General features: G+C 38.3%; 1 protein-coding gene across 2 annotated transcripts in view; it reads right to left on the bottom strand.

Moving 5' to 3' along the window:
• The window catches only part of ADAP1 (ArfGAP with dual PH domains 1), a 169,561-nt gene that overhangs the window by 117,290 nt on the left and 24,414 nt on the right, over window positions 1-27,857 (bottom strand). For both annotated transcript variants that reach the window (XM_074206129.1, XM_074206130.1), the window contains exons 2-3: window positions 16,441-16,571; window positions 11,485-11,576 (exon numbers count right to left, since the gene is read on the bottom strand). In XM_074206129.1, coding sequence (XP_074062230.1) covers window positions 11,485-11,576; window positions 16,441-16,571 — 223 coding nt within the window. The remainder of the gene's footprint in view (window positions 1-11,484; window positions 11,577-16,440; window positions 16,572-27,857) is intronic.

A 27,857-nucleotide genomic window follows, 5' to 3' on the forward strand; every position in this document is an offset into this window, starting at 1 on the left:
CACTGGGTCTAGAGTCCAGAAGACCTGAGTTCAAATTCAACCTCAAATATTTCCTAGCTGTGTGACTCTGGGTAAGTCACTTCATCCTATCTGCCTCAGTTTTCTTGTCTGTAAAATGAACTGGAGAAGGAAATGACAAACCACTACAGTATCTGTGCCAAGAAAATGTCAAATAGCATCATGAAGTCAAAAAGAACAACTGTTTCACAGGGTTGTTGTAAGAATCAAATGAGAGGCAATGTAACGAACAGGCCAATGGACTTGAAGCCAAGACCTGGGTTCAAATTCCACTTCAGTCACTTATTAGCCATGTAATTCTAGACAAATCTTAACCTCTCCGTCTGTTTCCTTATCTGAAATGAGGAGATTGGACTCAATGACTTCAATGGCCTTCTCCATCTCTAAATCTGCAATCATATGAAATACATATAAAGCTCTGAAATAAACTCATAGAGCTTGAGGAGACCTTAAAAGATAATTAAATCTAATTTTGCAGAGGAGGGATCTAAGTGTCAGCAAATGACTGGACCAGGATAGAGATGAGACATGAACTCAAGGTCAGCTTTTTTAAAAAAAAATACTACATAAACCCTAGAATTCTAAATCTGAACTATGAAGTCAGAAGATCTGAGTTCAAATTCTGATTCTTGTAACTATGTGAACATGGGGTCTCTGGACTTCCATTGCTTTGTTAATAAAGTGACAAGACTGACCCAGACGATCTCTAGGGTCCATTCCTGCTCTAAATTTTCTGCTTTATACAATGAAAAACTTCATTGCCGACAGGCCACAGCCAAATTACAAGAAACTCCAGTAAGGCCAAAGAAAGCCATGGAGAGCATCATACTAAAGAGAGGTTGCCAAAGCTTCATTTGGGGAGGCCAGTGCCCTGGCTGGTAGAAAAAAATCTACTCATTTCTAAGTACAAAAACTCTATCTACTCTCATAAGCTCTTGAAAAACGGCTTCAAAATATATTACACTCACCCCTACATCTCACAGGAAGCTATGAACAAAGATGTTGGTTTCCATCCAATAATAAAAGTGAGAAAAAGCACCAACTCTTTCCTTTCCCAGATGTGAAGCTCAAAATACAAATGAATTTTAAAATGACACATGGAGAAAAACCTGCAACCCACACACTCCTTGCCTGGTCCCAAGACTTGATCTGGGTCATGTAAGAATAAGTCTCAGTCTACCTTCTCTTTTTTGGATGGATACAGGCTGGTTTCACCTTTATTTACTTAAAAATAAAGAATGCTTTTTACATATGGAACAACTTTATTTTCCAGTCTTTGGTTAAAAGCCTCTTGAGATAATGCTCAGATCTCAGTTTGCCTGTATGACCTTTTAAGAGTCTGTTCACATTCCTTGTTTGGTTCAGTGCTGGCTTCAGGTAGGACTTGGTCAGCAGCAGAGCATGCCACACCAGGGATGGCCAGAGCCCACATACATGGAGATAGAACCACAAGGGTGAAGCAGGAAATCAAGGAAGGCCTCAACAGTGGGCTATGAGGGCATAGATTGGGGTTCAGCTCATTCAATTCAATATTTTAATCAATGATTTTGAATGAAAGCATAGTGGAAAGGGAATAAGCATTTATTGAGTATTTACTATAGATAAATCCTCACAAACCTGAAAGGAAGGTATTAATATTATCCTCATTTTGCAGTTGAGGAAATGGAGAAAGAGAGAGGTTAAGTGTCCAGGGCCACCAACTATTTGGGGCTGTATTTGAACAGGTCTTCCTAACTTCAGGCTTACAACTCTATCTACTGCTCTATCTAGCTGCCATAGATTGGCATGTTTATCAAATTTGCTGATGACAAGCTGGAAAGAATAATTAACATTCTGGAGAATTTGTTGAAAATCTAGGAAAAAATGATCCAAATCTAGTAAGATAAAACTGAAGAAGAATAAATGGAAAAGTTGGGTTCAAAAACCCTTGTGCAAACACAGGATAGGAAGGATGCATGTGGAAAAAACAAATCAAAGAAATAAGCATGCAACGTCCATATGAGTCAGCAGCATGACAAATAAGTTAATAAATTTCCAAGTTTTATTCTTGTGGCACTGGTATCCAGAACAAAGAAGGAGGGTGAGTTTTGCTATATCTTGTCTTGGTTAGAATTCATCATTAGAGGGGCGGCTAGGTGGCATAGTGGATAAAGCACCGGCCCTGGAGTCAAGAGTACCTGGATTCAAATCCGGTCTCAGACACTTAATAATTACCTAGCTGTGTGGCCTTGGGCAAGCCACTTAACCCCATTTGCTTTGCAAAAAAAAAAACCAAACAAACCAAAAAACCCTGGAAAAAAAAAGAATTCATCATCAGAAAGACATTGTCAGATGGAAGTATATCTAAGCAGTATATTCAAGTATGGTAGAGACTCTATATATACTATTAGATTTTTAAAAATTCAACTTCTTAATATTTTTAAGTTCTAGATATTTTCTCTCCCTTGCTTATTGAGAAGGCAAGCAATAGGACATATATTTTACTTGTGAAGGTATGAAAAAGTATTTCTATATTAGCCACGTAGTTTAAAAAGAATAAAGTCAAAAAATATGCTTCAAACTACATTCAGAGTTCATCAGTTCTCTCTCTCTGGAAAGATGGATAGCATTTTTCATCATGAGTCCTTCTGAATTATCTTTGATCACTGTAAGCTGAGTCTTTCCCAAATGATTATTGTAACAATAATGTTATTACCATGTACAATGTTTTCCTGGTACCACTCATGTCACTTTTCTCAGTTTATATAAAATTTCCAAATTTTTCTGAGCCTGCTCACCCCTCATTATTTCTTATAAATCAGATGACCAGTCTCTTGATTTCCAATTCCATGAGAGGATTTATTAAAGAAACATTTAGTTTGGAAAAAAAAGAAAATTCAGAAAATATTTGAAGATTTGACACACAGAAGTAGGATTAAAATTATTTTGCTTGGGCTTGAAAGTCCAAGACCACTGTGTATGAGAGCAAAGTCTCCATCAGTGGTGGTCTTCAATCAGAGGATGGATGATACCATATTGGAGATGTATTAGAGGAGATACTAACTGGTTTGGAAGCTTGGATGATATTTAAGGTTTTATCCACCATTGAGATACTGGGATTCTGGGAGATCCAAGCACACAGTAAGCTGGGGAGATCTGATAGTGGACAACAGGAAGGAGTTCAACTGTCAAGCAGTTGGCATCTAAAAGGAATGGTATATTGTGTTGCAAAGTCAGTTAGGGAAACAAGTCCTTCAAAGGATTTGGGGATGGAAAACCAGTCTCAGTACTGGAGAACTATCAAAGGAACCAATTCAGATATTAAGACATGGAGTAGCATAGAAGGATGTTAGTTAGGAACAATAATTAGTTAGGAACAATAATTAGTCCTAAATAGTTAGGACTAATAATTTGATTGGAATAGGATCCTCTAGTAAGAAAGCTCCTCTTAATGAAGGTAGTTTCTCTGCACCTTAGCATCTTAGAGATGGGGCACAATGGATACAGCATTATGCGAGCCTGTAATCAGGAGGAACTGAGATCCAATCTCAACTCATATACATATACATATACATATACATATACATATACATATATATATATATATATATATATAGCTGTTGAACCTTGTGCAAGGCACTAAACTGCTGCTTGCCTCAGTTTCCTCAGCTGTAAAATGGGGATGGTAGTAACCCCATTTCTCAGATTGTTATGAGGATCAAATGAGATATTATTTGTAAAGTTCTTAAAATGTTAAATGCTAAAATCCTAAAAATGCTAGCTATCATCACCATCATTGTTATTTTTATTATAGAGTTGTCCTATAGCTCTGAGGTAAAATGACTTGTCTAGGGTCAATTAGCAGGTATATGTCAGTAGCCACATTTGAACTCAGTTCTCTTGGCTTCAAGGGCAGCTCTCAATCCATTATGCCAAGGGGACTCTTTAGTTCAAAGAAAAAGTAACAGTAAGGTTAATTTAAAAATAAAAAGAATGTCAGTAACTAGAGGATTCTGCAATTTACCTTTAAGTGTGATACGTAATGAAAATTTAATGGTGGAAAGGATGATGAAATAGGGTATGCTATGGATGGAATGGATGATCAGGTATGCTCAGCCCTCAGGATTGAAAATTACCACTAGGAGAATGGGTGTTTCACAGCCTGCTGTAGAGAGCTCCTTCATCACAGTGTGGGCACTTTGGAGATGTGGATGAGGAGAGATGACACTGAATTCGAACTCTGTGTGAGAGAACCAAATTTTGGTCCAAAAATTGTTTATAAGCTCATGACTATGATAATCCATAAATTTCAAATGATCTGGTCTCAAGTCAAACCAACAACATGTTAGCAATCTCTCCATACAAGGTCTACCATTACTAGCTAATATTTATATAGAGCTTTATAGATTGCAAAGAACTTTACATGTGTAAACTCATTTGATCCTCACAACAAACCTCAAGGGGTGGGTGCTACTCCCCTTTTATAGATGAGGAAACCAAGGTACACAAAGGTTAAGTGCTCAGGAACACACAAATAATGAGTGTTGGAGGCAGGATCTGGACAAAGGACTTCCTGATTCTTTATAGCTTCTGTATCACCTAGATGTCTGTAACCTAAGTTGTTATAGTCACAATTAATTACCCTTCAGCCCTAAAGCAAAGGTTTCTTCTTATCACCCAGCTCTCTCTTGCAGTTTAACAAAGTAAACCCTAGAATTCCATTGATGAAAACTGGGAAGGCAATACAAATGGATAATGAAGAATCATATTGTAGCAGAAAGATCACTGGAATCAGGAGTCCTTGATTTCAATCTTGTAACTTCCACCAATTAATTGTACTAAATGTACACCAAGTATAACCTCTCTGAACCTCACTTTCTTCATCTGCAATATGAAGATCATGCCTTCTGCTCTATTGTTGTGGCAATCAAATGGAAATAACACAACCAAAAGAGTAGAGAGATAAAGCAACTAGGATAATAAAAGGTTATGTTTTTCCTATTTCCTACTGCTCTATATTCAGCTAGATTATAAGCTTCCTTTAGTCAGAAGATCTGCTTTGTTAAATAGTACAGCTCTAGCACACAGTGTCTTTGACAAAGCTAGTATTTAGTACAGGCATACCTTGTTTTATTATGCTTTGCTTTATTATGCTTCATAGATTTTGCATTTTCTTTCAAATTGAAGGTTTATGGCAAACCTGCCTCAAGCAAGTCTATCAGTGCCATTTTTCCAACAACATACACTCCCATTGTTTCTCTACGTCATATTTTGGCAATTTCCACAATATTTCAAACCTTTTTATCATCATCATCATTATTATTGTATCGGTCATGGGGATCTGTGATCAATGATCTTTGATGTTACTACTGTAATTGCTTTAGAACTTAATTGATAAATGTCGTATGTTCTGACTCCTCTACCAACCAGCCATTCCCCTGTCTCTACCTCTCCTTAGATCTCCCTATGCCCTGAGCCACAACAATGTTGAAAAGAGACCAATTAATAACCCTCAACAGCCTCTAAGTCATGAGCATCTAACCTTTTAGCTCTTCTGGGCCACATCACTAAAAAAGAATTTAATATTTATTTATGACTATAATGTAACCCATATTACCAATAAGTATAATAATAAAATGTAATAATGCCACATGAATGGGCTTTGTGTGGGCTGTGGGTTGGATACACCTGCTCTAAGAGTTCAAGTGAAAGGGAGGGTCAATCAACTGGCAAACAATATTGTCTTATTTTTAGAAATTGCCATGGCCACCCCAACCTTCAACAACCATACCCTAGTAAGCCATCATTATCAAGACAGGACCCTCTACCAGCAAAAGGATCATGACTTCCTGAAGGCTCAGATGATGGTTATCATTTGTTTTACTTTTTTTTTAAGCAACAAAGAAATTTTAAATTGTAGTATGGATATTGGTTTTTTTGACACAATGTAATTTTATACTTAATAGACTATAATATATACATAAATTTCAGATGGATAGGGAAATTTTTAAAATTCATATGATTTGCTTTATGGTAAAATCTGCTTTATTATTAGTAGTTTGAAAGAGAACCTGCAGTATTTCTGAGGTATGTCTGTAAATGTTAAATTGAACTGCATCTTTGGGGGTAAGATCATAAGCTGCCAAAGGCAGAGATTATATTCTTCTTCTTCCTTCATCATTCTGCATTGTGCTATTATGAAATTCTACCATCCAATGTGAAGAGAAGAGAACACCTACCTAATCCACAAATATTTTAGTCTTGTGTTGGCCATCCTAGGAAATTAAAATAAGGAAATTTTGGCCACCAGGGGGCTCTCAGATTTTTGTACCCATGCCAAGATTCTGAAGGTCACAGAAGTAAAACATCTATATCTGTAACATTCATAAATACTGGCCTAAGGGCCCAGGGCAGAAGTTCATCTGTATAACAAATGTTTATTGAGTATCTATTATGTCTGATGCCCTGTCCTACGCCCTTTGGGGGATGGGAAGATGAATGAAACATAGAATCATAAGTTTAGAATCAGAAGAGTCCTTAGAGGTCATTGAATGGAACTCATTTTACAGATGAGGTCCTGAGGTCTAGAGAGATTGCAAGATTTGTCGAAGATCATACAGCATTTGGCAGAACCATAGCTTCAATTCTAAAGAACTATAGTGGAAGGTTGGAGAGGTGAGATGGGGAGGGAAGGGTACCAAGATAACACACACACACACACACACACACACATCTATAATGTAAAGTAGTCCTAAAAGAATCTGGACAGTAGATCTCAAAGAAATGAGGCAACAGGTACCTAGTCTGACATTTATTGGATTACTCTTCTTTTTGTTTAGTTTTTATTGGAATCTGTATCTAGGGCAAAGCAAGTAGGGAAGGAAAGGTGGGAGAGTGTTTTTTTGGGCAGATAGGAATTTATTTACTCTTTTGAGTGCAGGTAGGAAAAATTGATCAGCCTACCAACCTATCAAGTATTTACTGAGGGCCCCAACTCAATCATCATCATCAGAAAATAATATGATGATGATGGTTAGCATTTATAAAGCATTCATTATATACCAGATACTATGCTAAACTCTTTATAATTATTTTTTTATTAAAGATATTGAGTTTTACAATTTCCCCCCCAATCTTGCTTCCCTCCCCCCACCCCCACCCCACAGATTATAATTATTTTTCATTTGATCCTCACCACAACCTTGAAAGGCAGGTACTCCATTTTACAGTTGAAGAAACTGAAGATGTTTTTAGAGATTTTTTAAAAATGATTTGCCCAAGGTGACACAGCTAGTAAGTGTCTGAGATAACATTTGAATTCAGATATCTTCTTGACTTCTCTATTCACCATGCTACCCAGTTGCCTATGCACTCAGCCCTGTGTTCAGTTCTCACTGGGGGTAATAGTGAAGCACAAACCACGGCTACTGCAAAGTCCAAGGACAATAAATAATTGTGTCCAGAGTTAAGTGTACTGAGAATTCAAAGATGGGAAAGGTGACAGAGGGCTAAAGTAGTCAGGGAGGGCTACAAAAGGTGAGAATGGACCTTGAAGTCTGACTTAGGAGTTAGGGGTGAGGGCTGTATAAAGAAGAATTTTCCAGTTTTGAAAACCTAGGGGGTCAAAAACAAGAGCCCAGAGTTAATTGATAAGAACAGGGTCCTGGAAGCTATGGAAGGGGTGCAAGTTTTGTGGGCCAGAGAGAATTTGTGTAGGCTGCTGATGACAAAAATCAACTTCAAAAATAGCACAGAGCTCAGACTAAGTGCCTGTCCTGATTCATAACTGGAACTCCCCACATGGAGATGGCTCTATGCAAATCAAACCCACAGCAGATTCTGCTCATCCACAAGTCCAGGGAGGGGAAGGTTTGTGGTTGATGGCGGCTACATCTACTTCAGCCTAGAACTGAAGATATTTTATTTCAGTATATTTTAAGCTTCATAAGAAGTTGTCGAATTTTTCATAATAATTATTTATATCTGCATATCGTTACAAAATATATTCATAGCCCTATTTGGTTTTGGAGCTTGAGGACCTGGGTTTGAGGACCTTACGTCTGACATTTCTTACTTATTTGACTTTGGACAAATCATTCATCCTTCCTTAAAAGTTTCCTTCTCTTATTGGCTCCTACCTCTGATGGTTGTAGTAAGACTCAAATGAGATATATTTGTAAAATTAAAGTAAAATTAACACAGAGTCTGAGGCGCTAGATGTAAAGTGGATACGATGTCAGGCCTCTTCCTGAGTTCCAGTCCAGTTTCAGACACTTACTAGCTGTGTGACCCTCTGTAAGTCACTTCACCCTGTTTGCCTCAATTTCCTCATCTGTAAAATAATCTGGAGAAGAAAAGGGCAAACCAGCCCAGTATCTTTGCCAAGAAACCCCCAAATAGGTTCACAAAAATCTGGACATTAATGAAAAACAATTAATGTAGAATTTGGCATATGCTTGTTCTCTCTTCCACTTTATCTATTAGACTAGATGGCCTCCTAGGACCCTTCCTTCTAGACCTATGATGTCATTTAAAGTTCACAGCAAATCTGAGTCAGGGTAGGGATTTCTCATCACCATTTTTTGGAGGGAGGATACTAGATTTCTCTAAATTATCAACATTGAAAGTGAATCCTAGTTGCCAATCCAAGTTGACTAGCAATGGGAATTTTGACTTGTTTGATTTTCTGATGTGGGCTGGTTCATCTTTCTTATTTTCAAGGTCTACATTAAGTTTAAACTTAGTTTGGACAGCTAATTGGTTTTCCCCACTGAACTCAGAACTCCTGAGCTCCAGTCTCTAAATCCCTAGAAGCAGGGATTACAGGTATGCACCACCCCCTCTTCCCCCCCCCCCCCGAGCTTGTTATATTTCTAGTTTAAGGATGAGGAAACAGACTCAGAAGAATGATTTTTACCATAAAGTTATTTACAGATCTGGACTCTAACCCAGAGCTGCTTAATTTCCAGTGAAGCACTTGCTAGGCACTGGGACCTCTCTAAGCTATATCCTACAGGGTTTAAAAAAAAAAAAGAACTCTCCTTAGAGTGAAATCTTTGCAAATCTGATCCACAGGATAGTCTATACATCCACAATTCCAGTGGAAAGGGCTATGTCAGATTCCATGTTCTAGTACAAAGTGAGTTCCTTAGAGCAAAGATTGTTTCTATTTTGTTATTTGTACCTCCCTGCATGTCTTTGTCCCTTGGATCCCAGTCCAGGACCATATGTTACATATAGTGGATACTTATAGGCTGGGAGGCTGATAAGAGTTGGAGTGCTCAGAAAAAACTTCATGAAACCTTTGAGTTGACTCTTGAAGAATGAGCAGCATTTGAAAAGCGAAAGATTCAGAAAAAGAGATCAACTTGAGGGAAGATTCAGGATAAGCATGATGCCTCCACTCTGAGGGGTAAGAAGGACCCTGGCCTGTAGTTGAAGGACAGAAGATCACAGACTAGCTCTATGATCTTGGGTAAGACACTTCACCTCCTGGGTCTCAGTTTCCTCATCTGATAAATGAGGCAATTGGATGGTAAAGACAAACAACTTTGAAGGACTTAAGAACTCAAACAACCATGATGAACCATGATGAGAGCCCATGATGAAGCGAAAATCTGCCCACCACCTGACTCAGGGGACAAAATGAGACAGCTTTTGTGGATCTGGTTGATGAAAATTTGTTTGGCTTGACTTTGTATACTTGTTGCAAGAGTCTTGTTTTTCTTTTTTTTCATGATGGGGAGGGAAGGAATGTATTGCAGGAAAAGGAGGTGGGAGAGAAAAAAAATTTTTGTTAATTAAAAAAAATTAAAAATTTTAAAATGAAGAGGTTGAACTGGATGGTTTCTAAGGCTGCTTCTGGTTATCCACAATCCTGTGCAAAGGCAGGGGTGTGAGATAATGTTGGAGTGCATATAGCTTATTATTCACTTCAATGGAGAGGAAGAAATGCCTCCTATAGAATAGGTATAGTGCAAAGTGTTGTTTATAAATATGATCTCATTTGAACCTCACCACAACTCTGAGAGGTAGGTGCTATTATCTCTATTTTATGGCTGAAGAAACTGAGGCACACAGGGTTAAGTGACTTGCCCAGAGTTACATAGTAAATGTCTTAAGGTCATAATTGAAGTCTAGAAGTTGAGTCTTCCTGGACTTCAGGTTTAGTGCTCTATCCATTAAACCACAATTGTAGTAGGATGGTAGTAAGAAATGGAGTTGCACTGAAGGGTTTTGACCAAAGGAATATAAAAAATTGTGTGGTGGGGAAGGAGGTATGAAGAGGAAGATGTGGAAATAAGAGAAATTTCAAAGAGAAAATCTACACAACTACAAAAAAATTGTACTGTATGAGGAAGGATTTAGGAAGAGGAACTGAGCAAGAAGAAACCACCTCTAAAGTAACCACAATGCTGCTACCATGTGACAAAGGAATATTAAAAGACATGGTCCCAGACATCGGTTTATTGAATTTTTTTTAATATACACTTTCTGAAACCAAGGACAGAAAACCAGGCAGAGCTCATTATTCCATTCATCTTCACATCTATGAAAACAAATGCTTCTATTCTGAGGAAATCTTTCATTTTATCACCCACTGCAAATATAGTTCACACTTATTATTTACAAAGCAGCATGGACAACACAAAGAAGAATCTGCCATAGCCTTTGCCTTCAAGGGTGATAGAGTCTATTTAAGGTACAAACAATAACTGTAAGTTAGTAATTTCCAAGGGAGCATGGAATGCTGTGAGAATTTAGAAGTGGGAAGGGGGATTCCCAAGTCCTTGCCCAATGGTTATTCCTTGTATACCTTGGTATACCCGTAGTGCAAAGTATAGGAGCATCAGCTAGGGAGTAAACAGTCAGATCCTCTTAAAGATCACCTCTTCAGCACTCACAGGAAGGAGCCCTTCAAAACCTATAATGAAACTATTGTTGTGATAGGTATTACATGTTCTCCCACTTAAGTGTGAAGCTCTTTGAAGGCTAGTGATGACTTACTTTTTCTTTTTGTATTTCCAGTACTTAGCACAATGCTTTGGCACATATAAATTATTTTTATTCATTCATTCAGCATAACAAATGTGGACACACCTGCTCCAGTAGATGTATATAATATGGCTATTAACTCCTTTCCCATTCAGCCCCAAAAAGAAGAGACCAAAAAGAAAATGAAAACAATAGTTAACAATTGACATTTTTATAGTCTTAATAACTTGGGGTCCTGGGGAATATAGACCCTATTGACTTTTCCCAGAATCACCCACTTGAAGTTATTAAATAAAATCCCATGCATGGTATAGGCCACCTACATAAATCCAAAGAAAGCTAGCTTTGAAGAGCTCCTTCTAATTGAATCTGCCCAGTGATTTTTTTTTAAAGGCATAAGCCCAATAGTACAATTACACAGGCTCCAGCTGCAAGGATAAATAAATTCCATTTCCCAGCAAAACAAAACAAAGCCAAACCTTTGTTACTTACTGACAGTCAGAAAACGTTGGTTTGTAGTAAAATGATGGCATTTTCGATTCATACTTGGCCCTTCCTGCATGATTTCCATTGCAGGCCATAAACTGCAAAAGAAGGAAAACAAAAAACATTTATGAAACTTTGCATCCTGTCCTTTTCTCTTTTCTACTGTGCACTAATGACATTTTAAAAAAAGGAAAACAAAAATGTACTGATCTATAGACCACATTGTCTACTGTTTCATAAGTCTAATAAAAGGGTGGGGGCAGGGAGAGAATGATATTGCAAAGACTTCCCAAGAGTAGACTTAAACCTGGGTGGGCTTAAGTAGAGCAGCCAATCAACAGGTAAGTGCTTCTTGTTTGTCAGCCACGGTTTGAAACACCGAGTTCCAGTGTAAATAAAAAGCTTACATTTTAACGGCATGGAGATGCAGGTGGGGGGTGTGGGAAGGACAGAATATATAGAATGAGATGTCTACAAATTGTACAGAGTACATATCTGGAAGCATAGCTGACTGTTGACTTCAGTGTGTGTATTTATACCTCTGGGCAATTAAGTGGCACAGTGAAAAGAGCAATGGATTTGAAACCACAAAGATTTATGTTCATGGGTTCAAATTTGACTTCAAACACAATATCAGTGTGACCTTGGTTAAGTTAATGCTGTTTGTCTCAGTTTCCTCATCTGTAAAATGAGCTGGAGAAGGAAATGGCAAACAACTCCAGTATCTTTGTCAAGAAAACCCAAAATGGGGTCATGAAGAGTAGGCCAGGACTGAAAAATGATTTAACAACATATATATCATAGAAATTGGCAAATATTCTAAACCAGGACCTGATCAATTGTTTTGTTGATTGTCTAGAGTTAAGAAAGTGATGGAGGAAATGTCAATAATAATGCAGATTAAACTTCAAAATTTTTCATGCATCCCTGGTTGTTTAGCATTTATCCGAATACTCCTAAGGTATGGAAGGTTATCTCTGAGGGGAAAGAGCAAGAAAAGCAGCCAAAAAGACAACAAGGAGTTGAGGCAAATATGGAGTTTTATGGCCATCAGAGATCATTATCCCTGGCCATTGGTTAGGTTTCTCTCCAGGAAGCTTCAAGATATAAGAATTAACTATATAATGGATACATACATACATACATAAATGCATAAATACATATATATGATTCCCCCATATATAAGAATATATGTATATATGTAGGTATAGTCTCATATTTGAGGAAGTCATATATTTATATGCATATTTGTATTTGCTTATATGAAAATATATATGAATAGGTTTTTTATATATGTAGAGTATGCGTGTGTGTGTGTGTATAAAAATATACTATATTGGGAGAGAGAGCTATTTGATATGTGGATCATAATTAAGATAAATTAAGGTAAAGTCCAGATGATTAAACTTTATGAGTGTGCTTAGAGAACTGGTTTTCAAATAGCATTGACCAGTGAGCTAGAAGCAATCTCAGAGGGCAACTTCACCATTTCCATAATCTCCCTTCCAAGCCACACCCATATCAGCCTCCATGAAGGTTAGGGTGCAGTACAATGGGAACAAGTGCCTATTTAGACTGCAGGAATGAAGGAAGATTTTAGTAGCTTTTTTGAATTCACACTGTTGCTACACTAAAATGGATGGTGCATCATTTGCTGACAGCCCCAAAGTTTGAATGATCAAACCAATAAGCATCTATTGAGAAACTGTTGTGTTCATGATTCCTGTTTCAAGATTACCGTGCAATTGTTGATAACATACAAAAACTAACCTGGCATAGTGGATACTGAACTGTTCTTGAAACCAACCAGATCTGGGTTCAAGCCAGTTCTCTCATATATGCTGGTTGTATGATCCTGGGCAATCCCTCATTGCTCTATGCAACTCTCTACAACTATACAATGCTTAGGAGGTACTGTTCTACATTGGCAGAGAGTCTCCTTATGGCTGAGTTTTCTTTATCAGAGAAATCACAGGTCCTATATTTATATAATCCTTATCTCTATCTTATGTACCCTAATGCAAATTCATGCTATAAACTGTTCTAAAACCCACTGGAAAGTCCTGTAAAATAACCCGACCAAACTTCTAGTCATGGGGCTAGTATGAGGAATATGTTTTTGGGAAAAATGTTTATTTCTTCTACAAGGTTTCATTTGGCAATAAAGATGTGATGCCAAGGGTGTGGATGTTGGGAATGCTCATTCACATGTTTTATGTGCCTCAAAATTCAGGTGGTATAATAGTGCTGTACTTGAAGTAAATGTTTAAAATCTGACTTCAGTCATTTATTGGTTGACTGTGAACCTGGTGGAACCCACTTCCAGGGTTGTTGTGAGGAGCAAATGAGATGATGTTTGTAAGGAAAACAAAGTATTACATAAATGCTAGCTGCTGTTATTGCTATTTTTATTATTATTTTGACATGTTTACTGAATGGGCTGGGGCACCTAGGTGGCACATTGGAGAGAGTGTCAGGTCTGGAATCAGGAAGACTGGGGTTCACATTTGGCTCCAAAAACTAAACCAGTATTGAACCAATAGTTCAGCCTTGAACCAGTAGTTTCATATTGTCCATCTGGATAATGGGGATAATGAAAGTACCTAGGTGACAAGATTGTTGAGAGGATTAAATGAGATAATGAATGCAAAGTGCTTTGTAAAACAAGAGTGTCAAGAATATAACAAATGACTGATGGGAGTGGGGAAATGTATGCATAACTGCATCATTCATATTTTCTTCATCACTTTCTTAAGTCTAGACTATTAGTGCCAAATACTCAGCCTAACTGCTGGAGAAATCTAGCAGCAGAACTAGATTAAATTATAAGTGAGAGATATTTAACAAAATAAATAAATACAACAAAATGGAGATGATATTAATATGTGGTTTTCTAAGTCCATACACAACCACTGGGATTCTTATGTACAGTTTAATTCTCATTTTTACCAGAATTTCTCACTACTGGTCCAAGCAACAAAATGATAAATCAAAGTCCTGGTTGATAGCACTTGCTGATTTCAAAGTATTCATGCTTACACTGAAGATTTAACAACCTGAGGGCAGGTTCAGCTAGTTCTAGCACAAACCTGGCTAGGGGGTTGTGGGTGGTCTTATTCTCTAATCATTATGGTAGAAAGCAGTAAAAGCACTCAAGACCTTCTTGGAAGAAATCGAGAACATTCTATTAGAAACCAGGAGGGACAGGAATTCAGGGAAGCCTGGAGGGATTTGCATGAACTGATGCTGAATGAGATGAGTAGAACCAGAAAAACACTGTACACCCTAACAGCAACATGGGGGTGATGATCAACCTTGATGGACTCACTCATTCCATCAGTGCAACAATCAGGGACAATTTTGGGCTGTCTGCAATGGAGAATACCATCTGTACCCAGATAAAGAGCTGTGGAGTTTGCACAAAGTTCAAGGACTATTCCCTTTAATTTAGAAAAAAACCCAGATATCTTATTGTCTGATCTTGTTATCTCTTAGACTTTTTGTTTCTTCCTTAAGGATATGATCTCTCTCTCATCACACTCGATTTGGATCAATGTACAGTGGAAACAAAGTAAAGACTGACAGATTGCTTTCTGTAGGGGGGTGGGGGTGGGAAGTAAGATTGGGGGGAAAATTGTAAAACTCAAATAAAATCTTTAATAAAAGATAAAAAAAGAAGTTGGGAATATCTGGAAAACAAATGCTTCTCTGTACTTCCTGGTTCCAAGGGTTAGAGGACTCTCTACTGGGAAGGGATTTTAACTCCTGGAAAAGCAGGAATATTTTAATTGGAAGGTTGCCAAATGATCCTTTCTTGATCCAGCACAACTAACATGGACCAGACATCTAAAAATCCAACAGCATATTATTGCTGGGTTCTCTATTTTCAGGGAAGGAAAAAAATTTTTTTAGTTCTTTTTTTGCAAGGCAGTGGGGTTAAGTGACTTGCCCAAGGTCACACGGCTAAGCAATTATTAAGTGTCTGAGACTGGATTTGAACTCAGATCCTCCTGACTCCAGGACAGGTGCTCTATTTACTTCAACACCTACCTGCCCCAGGGAGGAAATTTTTTTTAAAAAGTTTTTTGTTGGGGTGGCTAGGTGGTATAGTGGATAGAGCACTGGCCTTGGAGTCAGGAGTACCTGAGTTCAAATCCAGCCTCGGACACTTAAAAATTATTTAGCCGTGTGGCCTTGGGCAAGCCACTTAACCCCGTTTGCCTTGCAAAAAACTAAAAAAAAAAAGTTTTTGTTTTGTTTTGTTTCCTTATGTGATACTATTTTCTCATGTGGTCAGATTCCAGTGATAAACACAAAGAATGGAGGTTAAGGGGAATCTTAAATATCTGATGTTCTCATTTCCTCACCCACCTCCTTGGAATCTTCTCAAGGAAAATCAATCAGTAAGTGTAGTATTTTATTAATTATCATTAATTAATTATTGTTAAGTGCCCAGAATCATGCTAGGTGATAAAGATGCAAACTCACATGTGGAGCAGGATTTGTCTTCAAGAAGCTTACATTTTACAGGGGCAGGTGATTGTTCACAGATACATAAATAAAAGAATCATTTAAGTGAAGGGCAATACTAACAGTTGAGGAAATTAGAAAAGGTTTATATTTTAAATTTATTATTTGTTTTTAATGATTAATTATTTTTTTTCCTTCTATCTCTGTCTATCCAGAGAAAGGAAAAAAGGAAGGAAGGAATAGGAGAGAGGAAAGGAAGAAAAAAGGAGGAACGGAGGGAGAAAAGAAAGGAAGGAAGAGAGAAGAGAGAAGGAAAGAAGGAAATGAGAGAGGAAAGGAGAATGAGAAGAGAGAAAAGGAGGGAATAAGGGGGAAGGAGTAGGAAGGAAAGGAGAAAGGGAGGAAGGGAGGAAGAAAAGGAAGAAGGAAGGAAGAAAAGAGAGAGAAAGAAAGGGCATACTCAGGACCTAGCCAAGAAAGCAGACTTTATACCTCTATTTGTGCTTCATCCCAAGCATCCAAACGGACTGACTTTACTTTGCTGACATTGGGGATGTTGCGGTGTATTCCTGAGCAGCTCAGGCAAATGAATACTCCAAGAGTGTAGGAGGCCCAGTCTGGATCTAAGAAACAAAATAATTATAATAATAGTGATGATGATCATAATAATGATAGCTAGTCTTTATAAAGCAGTTAAATATTTACAAGTATTATCTTTACATATACTATCTTATTCTTTTTTTAAATTTTTATTTATTCAAGGCAATGGGGTTAAGTGACTTGCCCAAGGTCACACAGCTAGACAATTATTCAGTGGTTGAGGGCAGATTTGAACTCAGGTACTTCTGACCACAGGGCCAGTGCTCTATCCACTGTGCCACCTAGCTGCCGCATATTATCTTATTCTAACCTCACAACAATCCTGCAGGGCAGTTGCTATTATTATTCTCATTTTACACATGAGTAAACTGAGGCAGATAGATTAGTTCTATTCAGTGAATGACCTAGAACAATCAGTATGGAAACAAAGAAAAGTATGGCACATGGAAAAGAGTATGAGATTAATAGTCATCAGTGCAGACTTCTTTAGTGCTGACTCAACCTAGCTATGAAATCTTGGACAAATGACACCTTCTCTAGACTTCAGCTTATTCATTTGTAAAAATGAAGGATACGGTCTTTGAAGAAACTCCCAGGTTAAGAACTATGATCATAGGGTGGCTAGGTGGCGTAGTGGGTAAAACACCGGCCCTGGAGTCAGGAGTACCTGGGTTCAAATCCGGTCTCAGACACTTAATAATTACCTAGCTGTGTGGCCTTGGGCAAGCCATTTAACCCCATTGCCTTAAATAAAAAAATAAAAATAAAAAGATTGATGAGAATGAAGAATACAAAGAAATCTGGAAGACAAGAAATAATGCAAAGGAAAAAAGGCAGAACCAGCATACTGCCAAAAAAAACTTACAAAAAAGTAAACTACCAACTATAAGCAGGGGAATGAATGAACAAACCAAGAAATCGAATGGAAGAAGTGACTGGAAAATTATGACTGAACTTTATATACTGAGATTCACTTATTTCAGTGCAATCGTTGCAGTGCATATTTTGTCAGTTACAGTGATGTTTACCCTTAAGTTTATAATAAATCATTTTAAAATACTGCCGATAATGTTGCCCATAATTCAAAACTCTTTCTAATCATATTTCAAATGCAAAAGGGAAGCTGCTGATATAGAGGAATTCTATTGTGAATTCTTCTGTAAAATTAATAATCCTTTTATAAAGTTTGTCATCATTCTCTGAATTCATATTTGAAATAAATACAAGTGTTTGTCTTTGGCATGCAATAGAGAAAATGATGACTATAAGGATTATAGGATCATAGATCCATGGCTGAAATGAGACCTCAGAGGCTGAAAACCTACCCTCTTGGTTTACAGATTATAAAAATAATGGCATTTTATAGCTCTTTAAAGCAAGATACCTTACAAATAATATTTCATTGTCACAACAACTCTAGGAGCTAGGTTCTGTTATCATTTTCATTGTACAGATGAGGAAACTGAGGCAGGTGGGGGTGACTTATTCAATTTCCCACAGTTAAAGGGTTCTGAGGCTGGATTTGAATTCAGGCCTTCCTGACTCCAGGTTCAAAGTTCTATTTGTATCTAGATGAGTAAAACTGAAGGAAGCCCCCAAAGAGGTTAAGTGATTTACCTATTATAAATCTTTTCATAAAGATTCTATGAGACAAATAACCAATGCTCCCAAATCCCTATTTTTGTATAAATAAGGATTACCATGTGAGATTTGTTTAAAGGTTTTCCTTATGTGAGACTTGTTGAAAGTGAGGTATGCCTGCAACCTCTTTCTTTGCTAAGGTTGAAAAAGGTCATTTGCTTTAGAGGCATTCACATCTGACCTCAGGTCAGGCATCCACAATCAGGAAATGGTCCATTTGTCTAACTGGTCAGGTGAGCAAATGGAAGGAAACCTTTTATTTCCACCCATTTTGACTTAAACCTCTTTCCTCCGGGCAAATTATTTCAAGCCATTTAAACTTTATCTTCTGTCCAAATCTATCCTCAAGATCCAGCCCCTGATGACTCAGACTCATATCAGAGGCTACTGTAAAAAGTGAACAAAACTCCTGGATTCTATATCCCCTCATGTTCTCACATGCCCATGTCAGTGACTACGAACTCAACAGATTCCACTCACAAGCCTTAAATTAGGTCCATAGGTCAAATGCCCAACCCTGAGCTCTGGGTTGTACAGATGATAGGAGACACACAGTCTCATATTTTGGTAGGTTGTAGAAAGAGATTCTTGCTCAGAAGAGATAACCCCTGGCCTGGTATGTTACCTAGTGTGTGCTGGTTTGGCTAGAAGTGAAACTAGACCGTATCTTATATCTCTTCCAATTCCTTTCGATTCTATGATTTGGAGTTGGTGGCACAAGTGAACAGCTCTTAAAATGAACCAGGTGGGGTCTCAGGATCAACAAAGACACAGGCAGGATCCTATGACCCTATGAATAAATGCCACCTAACTCAGAACAGTAAGAGTTGCCTTAATAAGAAGAAAAAAAAAGCAAATTGTCATAAGTTTATAGCTCTAGGACCCAGGAGGCTAAGTAACTTGTCCAGAGTCACAGAGCTGGTAAGCATTGATATTGGAAGGTAATGAAATACAGAGTTAGAATGGGGCTGAGTGAAAAGCCTGAAAATTATGGTATATAGTAATGACAGAATATTGCTGTACTATAAGAAATAATGAACTAGTTGATTGTAGAAAAACATGGATAGATTTGGGCAAAATAATGAAAAGTGAAATGAGCAGAACCAAGAGAACACTAAATACAGTAATGGTAATATTGTTTCAAAAACAACTTTGAGTGACCAAGTCATTCTGTATATTATAAATATGTAGATTAACTACAAAGGACATATGAAGAGAGATGTTATCTTCATCCAGAGGGAAAAAACCGATAAATAGAAGTATGCATAGAATGATTTTGCAAACACACACACACACACACACACACACACACACACACACACACACACACACACACAAACATATTTGTGTTTAATGGTAGCCATCTCTAAGGTGGGGGGAAGGGAAGAAAAAAGAAAAAAGTTACACAATAACTTTTTTATTTAAAAGGAATAGCAAGTTACACATAATAGATTTGCAGTTCTACATGTAATCATCTTTTTTAATTCTGATAATATGTTATGGAAGCACTTGTTTTATTTCACAAGTTAAAAATAAAAGAAAAAAGAAAGAAAAAATGGGAATCCTTCACACTGTATCAGGGTCTCACAAACTCTTGGCTCCCTTCTTTTTCATCTTCATCATCATCAACAATAACAGTAAGCATTAATAAAATGTCTACTATGGGTAGATACTGTGCTAAGCACCCCTATATTTAGAATACTTTTCCTCTTCATCTCTGGTTCCTGGATTCCCTGGTTTCCTTCAAGCCTTAGCTAAAATCCCACCTTCTAAATTAGGCATTTCCCTTCCCTCTTAGTATTGGGCCTGCCCTCTGAGAGTAGGACCAATTCATCCTGTTGTTAAGCCACACACACACACACACACACACACACACACACACACACAAACACAAACACATATATGTATATATATTTATGTTTGCCTGCTTTCTCATTCATTAGAATGTAAGTTCCTGAGGGCAAACTGTGTTTTTTAACCTTCTTTGTAGACTCAGTGATTTGCACAGTATCCAGCATATTTCAATTGTCCCTAGCAGGACCCCATCTGAGGTTATTTTTGACAAGATACTAGGGTGGTGTGACATTTCCTTCTCTAGTTGATCTAACAAATGAAGAAACTGAGGCAAACGTGTGAAAATGGTTTGCCAAGGTCACCGAGCTAGAAAGTATCTGAGGCCAGATTTGACCTTAGAAAGATAAGGTTTCCTGACACCAGGCCAGATGCTCTGTTCAACATGCCATCTAGCTGCGGCCAGGTACATAGTATAAATGCTTGTTTATTTGACTTCACTGGAGGTACAAAGAAAGGCCAAAACAAGGCCCCCCATATTAGTTGAGGGGGAAGATAACAAGTAAACCACTTCATTCTTTTTCCCCAGGAACCCGGAAAGATTCTATCAGCATTCCCTGTTATTTTAATTGGCAATGGTGGCCCCAAAAGAAAAGAGACACTAAAACAGAGAATAAAAGAGTAAAAATCAGTTATTAATCTAGGAGTGTTTCCCTCCCCAAACAGGCAGTGTCTTGGGTACTCTGTCTCTCTCACTTTTAGCACACTCCCCATTCAATCCTCCTAACAGAAATGTCATAATTTGTTTATTCTGATCTAGTCATTATGCTAAACATTTACACTACACAGAGTAGTCATTATTTATGAGGAGTCAAGAGCCTGTTCTCACTTTCTTTATACATATTTAATGGATGGTTTGAGTTGCAATTAGCACCCGCAATTGTGGGAAGCAAGGATCTGGTGAAGGAGGAAATGAAGGGTCAGTCACACCTGATCCATGCACAAGGGACATCATGAACATGGAGAAATGATACCTTCCCAGAGCTATCAGGGCAGCTCCATCTGAGCAAATCTTGGAGTGAGGGGGGAAAAGAGGACTAACAATGACTCTCCACTAATTTTTCCCAGGTCCTGTCAAGTCAGGGTCTCCCATTTGTATTTATATTCCTGGTCACCAGTACAATGTCTGGCACGAATAAATACCTTTAAAAATATCAACTTAATAAATACCAATTGACTGAATCATGCTACTCATCAAGGGACGAAGGTATTTACAAGAACTCACATTTATATAGCTTCTCTTTACTTAAAACAATACTACAATATAGACACCAGAAATATTATTCTCCCCCTTTCCCAGGTAAGGAAAAGTAGGCTCAGAGGAGATTAATAACTTCCTAGCAGTACTGAAGCTAGGAAGCTAGGACAAAAATTGAGATCTAGTGTTTAACACAGACTCTGAGTGGGTGCTTAAGAAATGCTCATGGGGGGGGGGGGGCGCTAGGTGGTGTAGTGGGTAAAACACCAGCCCTGGAGTCAGGAGTACCTGGGTTCAAATCCAGTCTCAGACACTTAAAAATTACCTAGCTGTGTGGCCTCTCGGGCAAGCCACTTAACCCCATTTGCTTTGCAAAAACCTAAAAAAAAAAAAATGCTCATTGATTGAATGCTTGAGAAGACCTCAGATTTACATCTGGAAGAGATGTAAGTACTTACTCTCTCCTCCCCCATTCTTATTTCTCTCTTCTCCCCCTCTTCTTTCTCTCCTGTCTGTCTCTATCTCTGTGTGTGTTTTTCTATGTCTCTCCTCTCAGTCCCTGATTAACTAGGTATTTTAGAGGTTATCTCTCCTAGCCCTTCATTTTACAGATGAGGAAGTAAGTCTCATAGAGATAAAGTGATTTTTTCCACAACCACATAGCTAATAAGTACCCAAGGGAGAATTTGAACCCAGATCTTCCTGCCTCTGAGTCTAGTGCTCTATTCATAATACCATCCTTCCTCACTAAGTAGAAGGGAAAAGATGGAAGGGATAGTCCAGATGGCAATACTCCAGAGATGTCTCTGCCCAGAAAGTGAAGAAAAAAATATCAAAAAAGAGGAAGCAGGATTATCTTTCACTTTCTATTGTTTCTCCCTCCCAATACCCACTCCAAACTTCCTAGAGCAAAATGATTCATGTCTGACAACATCTGAAGCCTGGTCTAATGAGAGGTGCCAGAGTTGATCCAAGAGGAAGGGCAAGGATCAATGAATAGGAGTCAGAAGAAGGCTGAGTTTGGCTCACTCTAGAAGAGAACTTATTAACAGCTAGTCAACCTGTCAGCTAGTCAATCCACTTCATAGGATCAGCAGTTGAAAAGACCATTGGAGGTAATTTAGTCTATCCTTCATAGATGCCTAAGGTCACAGAAACGAAAATGGTAGATCCAGAATTGGAACCTAAATCCTTTCTTTGACTTCAAAACCATTACTCTTCCTACTACACTATTGTGCCTCTTCACAAAGTAGCTCTATCACTGTATCAACCTAGAGGTCCCCAAGGAGGCGATAACATGCAAATTACTATCAACAAGAAGGACACATCCAAGAAATATTATATATGATCTCAGAGGAAAGGTATTAGCTTTAAGAGATAGGGCTTCTTCCAGAAAGCGCAATTTTTAGGTGAGACATGAAGGAAATCAGGGGAACCAAGGAGGAAGGTAAGAGAGACTTCAGTGAAGAGGCAAAGTATCCTTTTAGAGGAATAGCAAGGATGCCAGAGTAACTATAGTGTAGAGAACCTAGAGAAGAGAAAGATAGAGGAAAACCTCAAAAATGGGAATGGGAGTTTGGGGAGAGAGAATTAGCTTCCAATTAAAAGTCAAACAGGATTTCATATTTGATTCTGGAGGTGATAGGCAGCCTTTGGAGTTTACTGAGTGAGGGGAGTGACATGGTCAGACCTATGCTTTAGGAAAATCACTCTGACAGCTGAGATGTCAACCTCCGGTGTGAGTTGATAGGTCAAGTCTCCAAATCTATCTGGATTTCAGCTTTCCCATTCATAAAATGAGGGAGCTTAGTTGTGGTTATTCAGTTATTTTTCAATTGACTCCCCCATTTGGAGTTTTCTTGGCAAAGCAGAGTGGTCTGCCATATCTTCCTCCAGTTCATTTTACAGATGGGAAAACTGAGGCAAACAGAAAGAAATGACTAGCCAAAAGGACACACAGCTGATAAGTGTCTGAGGCCAGATTTGAACTCAGAAAAATGAGTCTTCATGATTCCAAGCCCAGCACTCTATCCACTGCACTTCCTAGAGGCCCAGAAGCTGTGCTAGATGACCTCTAAAGCTCCAACTTATGCTGAGATGCCAACCAAACTAGTTTCTCTGAAGACAATCCAGTAAACCAGTCTGACCTGGATTCAAATCAATATACTGTACTTTCTAAAGCTTTGGAACATGAACATCAAAATATTACTTAAACCAAAACTTCACTGGGCCTCTGCCCAGAACCTGCAGACCAGGAAGAGGCTGAGTGAAACTCCTAACAATTTTGGCTAAACCCCAAGGAAAGCCTCCTCCCCCCATGAAGACTGGGTGTTTTCTGGGAGGGCCTTAGATTTCTCCAACACTCTCACTTTGAGAAAATCCCAACCCCACTCAATATCCATCAGAAGTGATTCAATTCAATCCTACACTTTTTAAATGCTTGCTATTTGTAAAGCCTGGAAGCATCAAGGGAGAGTGAATAGAGTGCTTGAAATTAGGAAGGTTTAGGTTCTAGTCTCCAACACTATGACCTTGAGAAAGCCTTTTAATCTTGAACTAAATTCAAGTTGCCTCAGGCAACTGCCAGAGAACTCTCTAAGACCTTACAAAAGGCTGTTATCAGTATTGGTCAAGGGAGTTCCCTAAATTGACAGAAATCATAGCTCCTTTGTGTAAAGCAAAGAGTTAAGTGTTAGGAAGGGCTATAAACTCAGGTCTTTCATAGGTAACTTTCCAGGTCCTCTTTGTATTTGAAAAGGTTCTTGTTTGAGGTGATTTTCAAGTTCATAAAAAAAAAAATGAAAAATGAAACAAAAAAAATAAAGGACAGTTTCTGACTTCAAGGACCTTAACCTTTGTAAATAGCCCTCCATAAAACTCTCTCAGTCTTGGTGGAATACTTACTTCACAAAATGTAAAACTCAGTGGACTCTCAGAGATCCATCTATTCCAATCTGATTCTTTACAAGTACTTGACAGACAGATAATTATATTCAAATATTTCAAATATAGTTTTCTTTGTATTTTATTTTGTGCATTTCAAAATATTCTTCTGAACTGATGCAAAATTAACTGAGCAGAATCATGAGAACATTTTACACAGTAACAGCAACATTGTGTGATGGTCAACTATGAATAACTTGGCTCTTCTCAGCAAGACAATGATCCAAGACAGTTCAAAAGGATTCATGATGGAAAATGTTATCCACATCCAGAAAAGAACCAAAGGAATCAAAATGCAGATTCAAACATACAATTATCACTTTATATCAAATTGTTTACCATTTTTAGGGAGGAAAGGAAGATGGGGAAAAATTTGGAACAAAAATTTTTCAAATGAACATTTAAAATTGTCTTTAAATGTAATTGGAAAAAGCAAGACACTATTACAAAATATTCTTCTGAAAAGGGTTCATAACCACAACCACAAGTCCAAGGAATTCAATGACAACAATAAAGAAAACCCTGAGAAAGTACCAAGAATGTGACTTGCCCAAGGCCCTACTAATGTTGTTCAGTCACTTTCACCATTTGGAGTTTTCCTGGCAAAGATACTGGAGTGGTTTGCCATTTCCTTCTTCAGCCCATTTACAGTTAAGGAAACTGAGAAGACAGTGAAGTGACCCATCCAGAGTCACATAGTCAGTAAGTGTCTGAGGTCAAATTTGAACTCAGGTCTTTGAGTTCCAGACCCAGCACCCTTTTCACTAAGCCACCTACTTGTCCCTATATACAAATTAAGTAGAAGCTGAGGCAAAGTTAAGTGACTTGTCTAGGGTCATACAGCCAGTTAAGTATCTGAGGCCAAAGTGGAACTCAGGTCTTATTGACTATCCACTGAGTCCTCAAACTGCCTAACCCTCAGAAAATTATAAAATCATAGAATTTTGCATAGGAAAAACCTTAGAGACCCAACCCTACAGAATCTAGAACTAGAAGAGAAATCCAAAGATCCTTTTATCCATCCCTTCATCTTATAGGTGAGAAAATGAAATCCAGAGAAACTGAGGGATTTAGTTAAAATCACACAGTGAGAATCAGTCACTCAACTGTCATCCATTAAATGTCTATTATGTTCTAAGTACTGTGCTAAGTGCTAAGGATTTTAAAAAAAAGGCAAAAACCAGTCCCTGTCTCAAGGGTCTTAGATAACAATGTCCAAATAAGGTATAGACAGCATTATGGTACTTTTATTTAAATTTAAGGCTATGGGGTTAAGTGGCTTGCCCAAGGTCACACAGCTAGGTAATTATTAAGTGTCTGAGGCCAAATTTGAACTAAAGTCCTCTTGACTCCAGGGCTGGTACTCTATCCATTGTGCCACCTGGCTGCCCTCTACTAAGGTGCTCCTTGAAGAAGGCTTCCTGAAGAAAGTAGAATTTGAGCTGAGACTTGAAGGAAGCCAGGGAAGCCAGGAACTGGAATTGAGTAGGGAGAGAGAGTTCTTGACCTGAGGGACAGTCACTGAAAATACTCTGTAAATGAAGCTTTTTGCTAAGAACAGCAGTGAAATATAAATTGAGAAAATGAAAAGATGGACCTCAAAAATAGGAAGACTTGGGTTCAGGTCTAGATTGACACATTTTAGATGGGTGAACCTGAACAAGTCAATTAAATTTTCCATGACCCAATAATGTCAAACTCAAATAGAAACTGGAGAGCCACCAAATTTTAGAAAACCCCCATGGATAAAGGCATGTATAGTCAAAACTACTATGCTGTTGTTTTCTCCAGTATCGAGGTAGCTAGGTGGTGGAGTTGGATAAAGCACCAGCCCTGTAGACAGGAGGACCTAAGTTCAAATCTGGCCTCAGACACTTGACACTTACTAGCTGTGTGAGCCTAGGCAAACGACTTAACTCTGATTGCCTCGCATCCAGAGTCATCTCTAATTATTCTGATCCATATTTGGCCACTGGACTCAGATGGTTTCAGAGAAGAAAGTGAGGCTGTCTCCCTCACTCAAATCCAATTCATGTGCACATCATGTCATCACCTCCCTGATGTCATGGTCTTCTTCAAGAACGAAGCACAGGGGCAGCTAGGTGGCGCAGTAGATAGAGCACCGGCCTTGGAGTCAGGTGGACCTGAGTTCAAATAAGGCCTCAGACACTTAATAACTACCTAGTTATGTGACCTTGGGTAAGTCACTTAACCCCATTGCTCTGTAAAAAACAAAACCAAAAACAAGCACAAACAACAACAGCAACAACATGCTATGAGAGCTGAATCATAAGGAAAACTGACCACAGAATGGACACTTTCAAATTGTGATGCTGGCAAAGATATTAGAGAGTCCCTTAGGCAACAAGGAAGTAAATCAATCAATACTTAAAGAAATTAGCTCTGACTATCTATTGGAAGGACAAATACTGAAGCTGAAGTTTAAATACTTTAGTCACATAATGGGAAGGCATGACTCATTGGAAAAGACTGATGCTGGGAAAGACTGAAGGCAAAAGAAAGGGATGGCAGAGGATGAGATGGATATCATAAAAGCAACAAACACAAGCTTGGACAGACTTCAAGAAACAGTGGAGAAAGGAAGGATCTGACATGTTATCCTCATATAAGGATCCCTTCTGGCTGCAAACAGATTTTTAAAAAAAATTCCATATATTAACATAATCTCTGTTCCATTGTATTTTTAAAAATATTTCCTAACTACAGTTTAATTTGGTTCTTGGCAACACTGAAAAGTGTTGCTGGCACGTTTAACATCCAGGCTGCTCTATAAGACTGCGCTGAAGAGAAAAAGCTGATTTTCACTGGTAGAAGGTGTTTCCTAGACCTGAAGTTTTCCAAACCAATGAAACCTTAAGTCCAGTCCCTATCCCCATCACACACATAGTAATGGTTAGAAATCTGAATCTATTCCCTCTGACTTGAGAGCCAATAATCAACAAGTAATTCCCCCATCAGAAGCTGGTTCAACTTTTGCTACTGCTGTTGAGTTGTTTTCCAGTCATGTCCAACTCTTTGTAACTCCATTTGGGGTTTTCTTGACAGAGATAGTAGAGGGGTTGATCATTTTCTTCTCTGGTTTATTTTACAGATGAACAAATTGAGCTAAACAAGATGAGTGTCTGAGATTTGATTTGCACCCTGGTCTTCCTGACTTCAGATCTAGCACTCTATCTATTGCACCACTTAGTCAAATTCAATTCCACAAACACTTAAGTTAGATATTGAGGAAGATATAAAATTAAGAGAAAACACAATCCCTGATTTTTGGAGTTTACTCATAATTTTGTCATATATCCCCTCCATAAAAACTAACATTTCTATGGCTGGCAGCCAAGACAGCAACCAGCCCTTTAGTGTTTAACCCACCTCACCTTGTACTCTAGTCAGCAAAGCTGATCTTACCATCCCCTGGCAGTTGTTCATTCATGACTCTGTACCTATCCTCATATTCTTTTTCTTTCCTGGGATACACCTCTGAACTGTTCTCTAAGGGGCGGCTAGGTGGTACAGTGGATAAAGCACCGGCCCTGGAGTCAGGAGTACTTGGGTTCAAATCTGGTCTCAGACATTTAATAATTACCTAGCTGTGTGGACCCGGGCAAGCCACTTAACCCCATTTGCCTTGCAAAAAAACCAAAACACCTTTAAAAAA

This window comes from Macrotis lagotis, chromosome X, assembly GCF_037893015.1.
Source record: "Macrotis lagotis isolate mMagLag1 chromosome X, bilby.v1.9.chrom.fasta, whole genome shotgun sequence".
Lineage (NCBI taxonomy): Eukaryota > Metazoa > Chordata > Mammalia > Peramelemorphia > Peramelidae > Macrotis > Macrotis lagotis.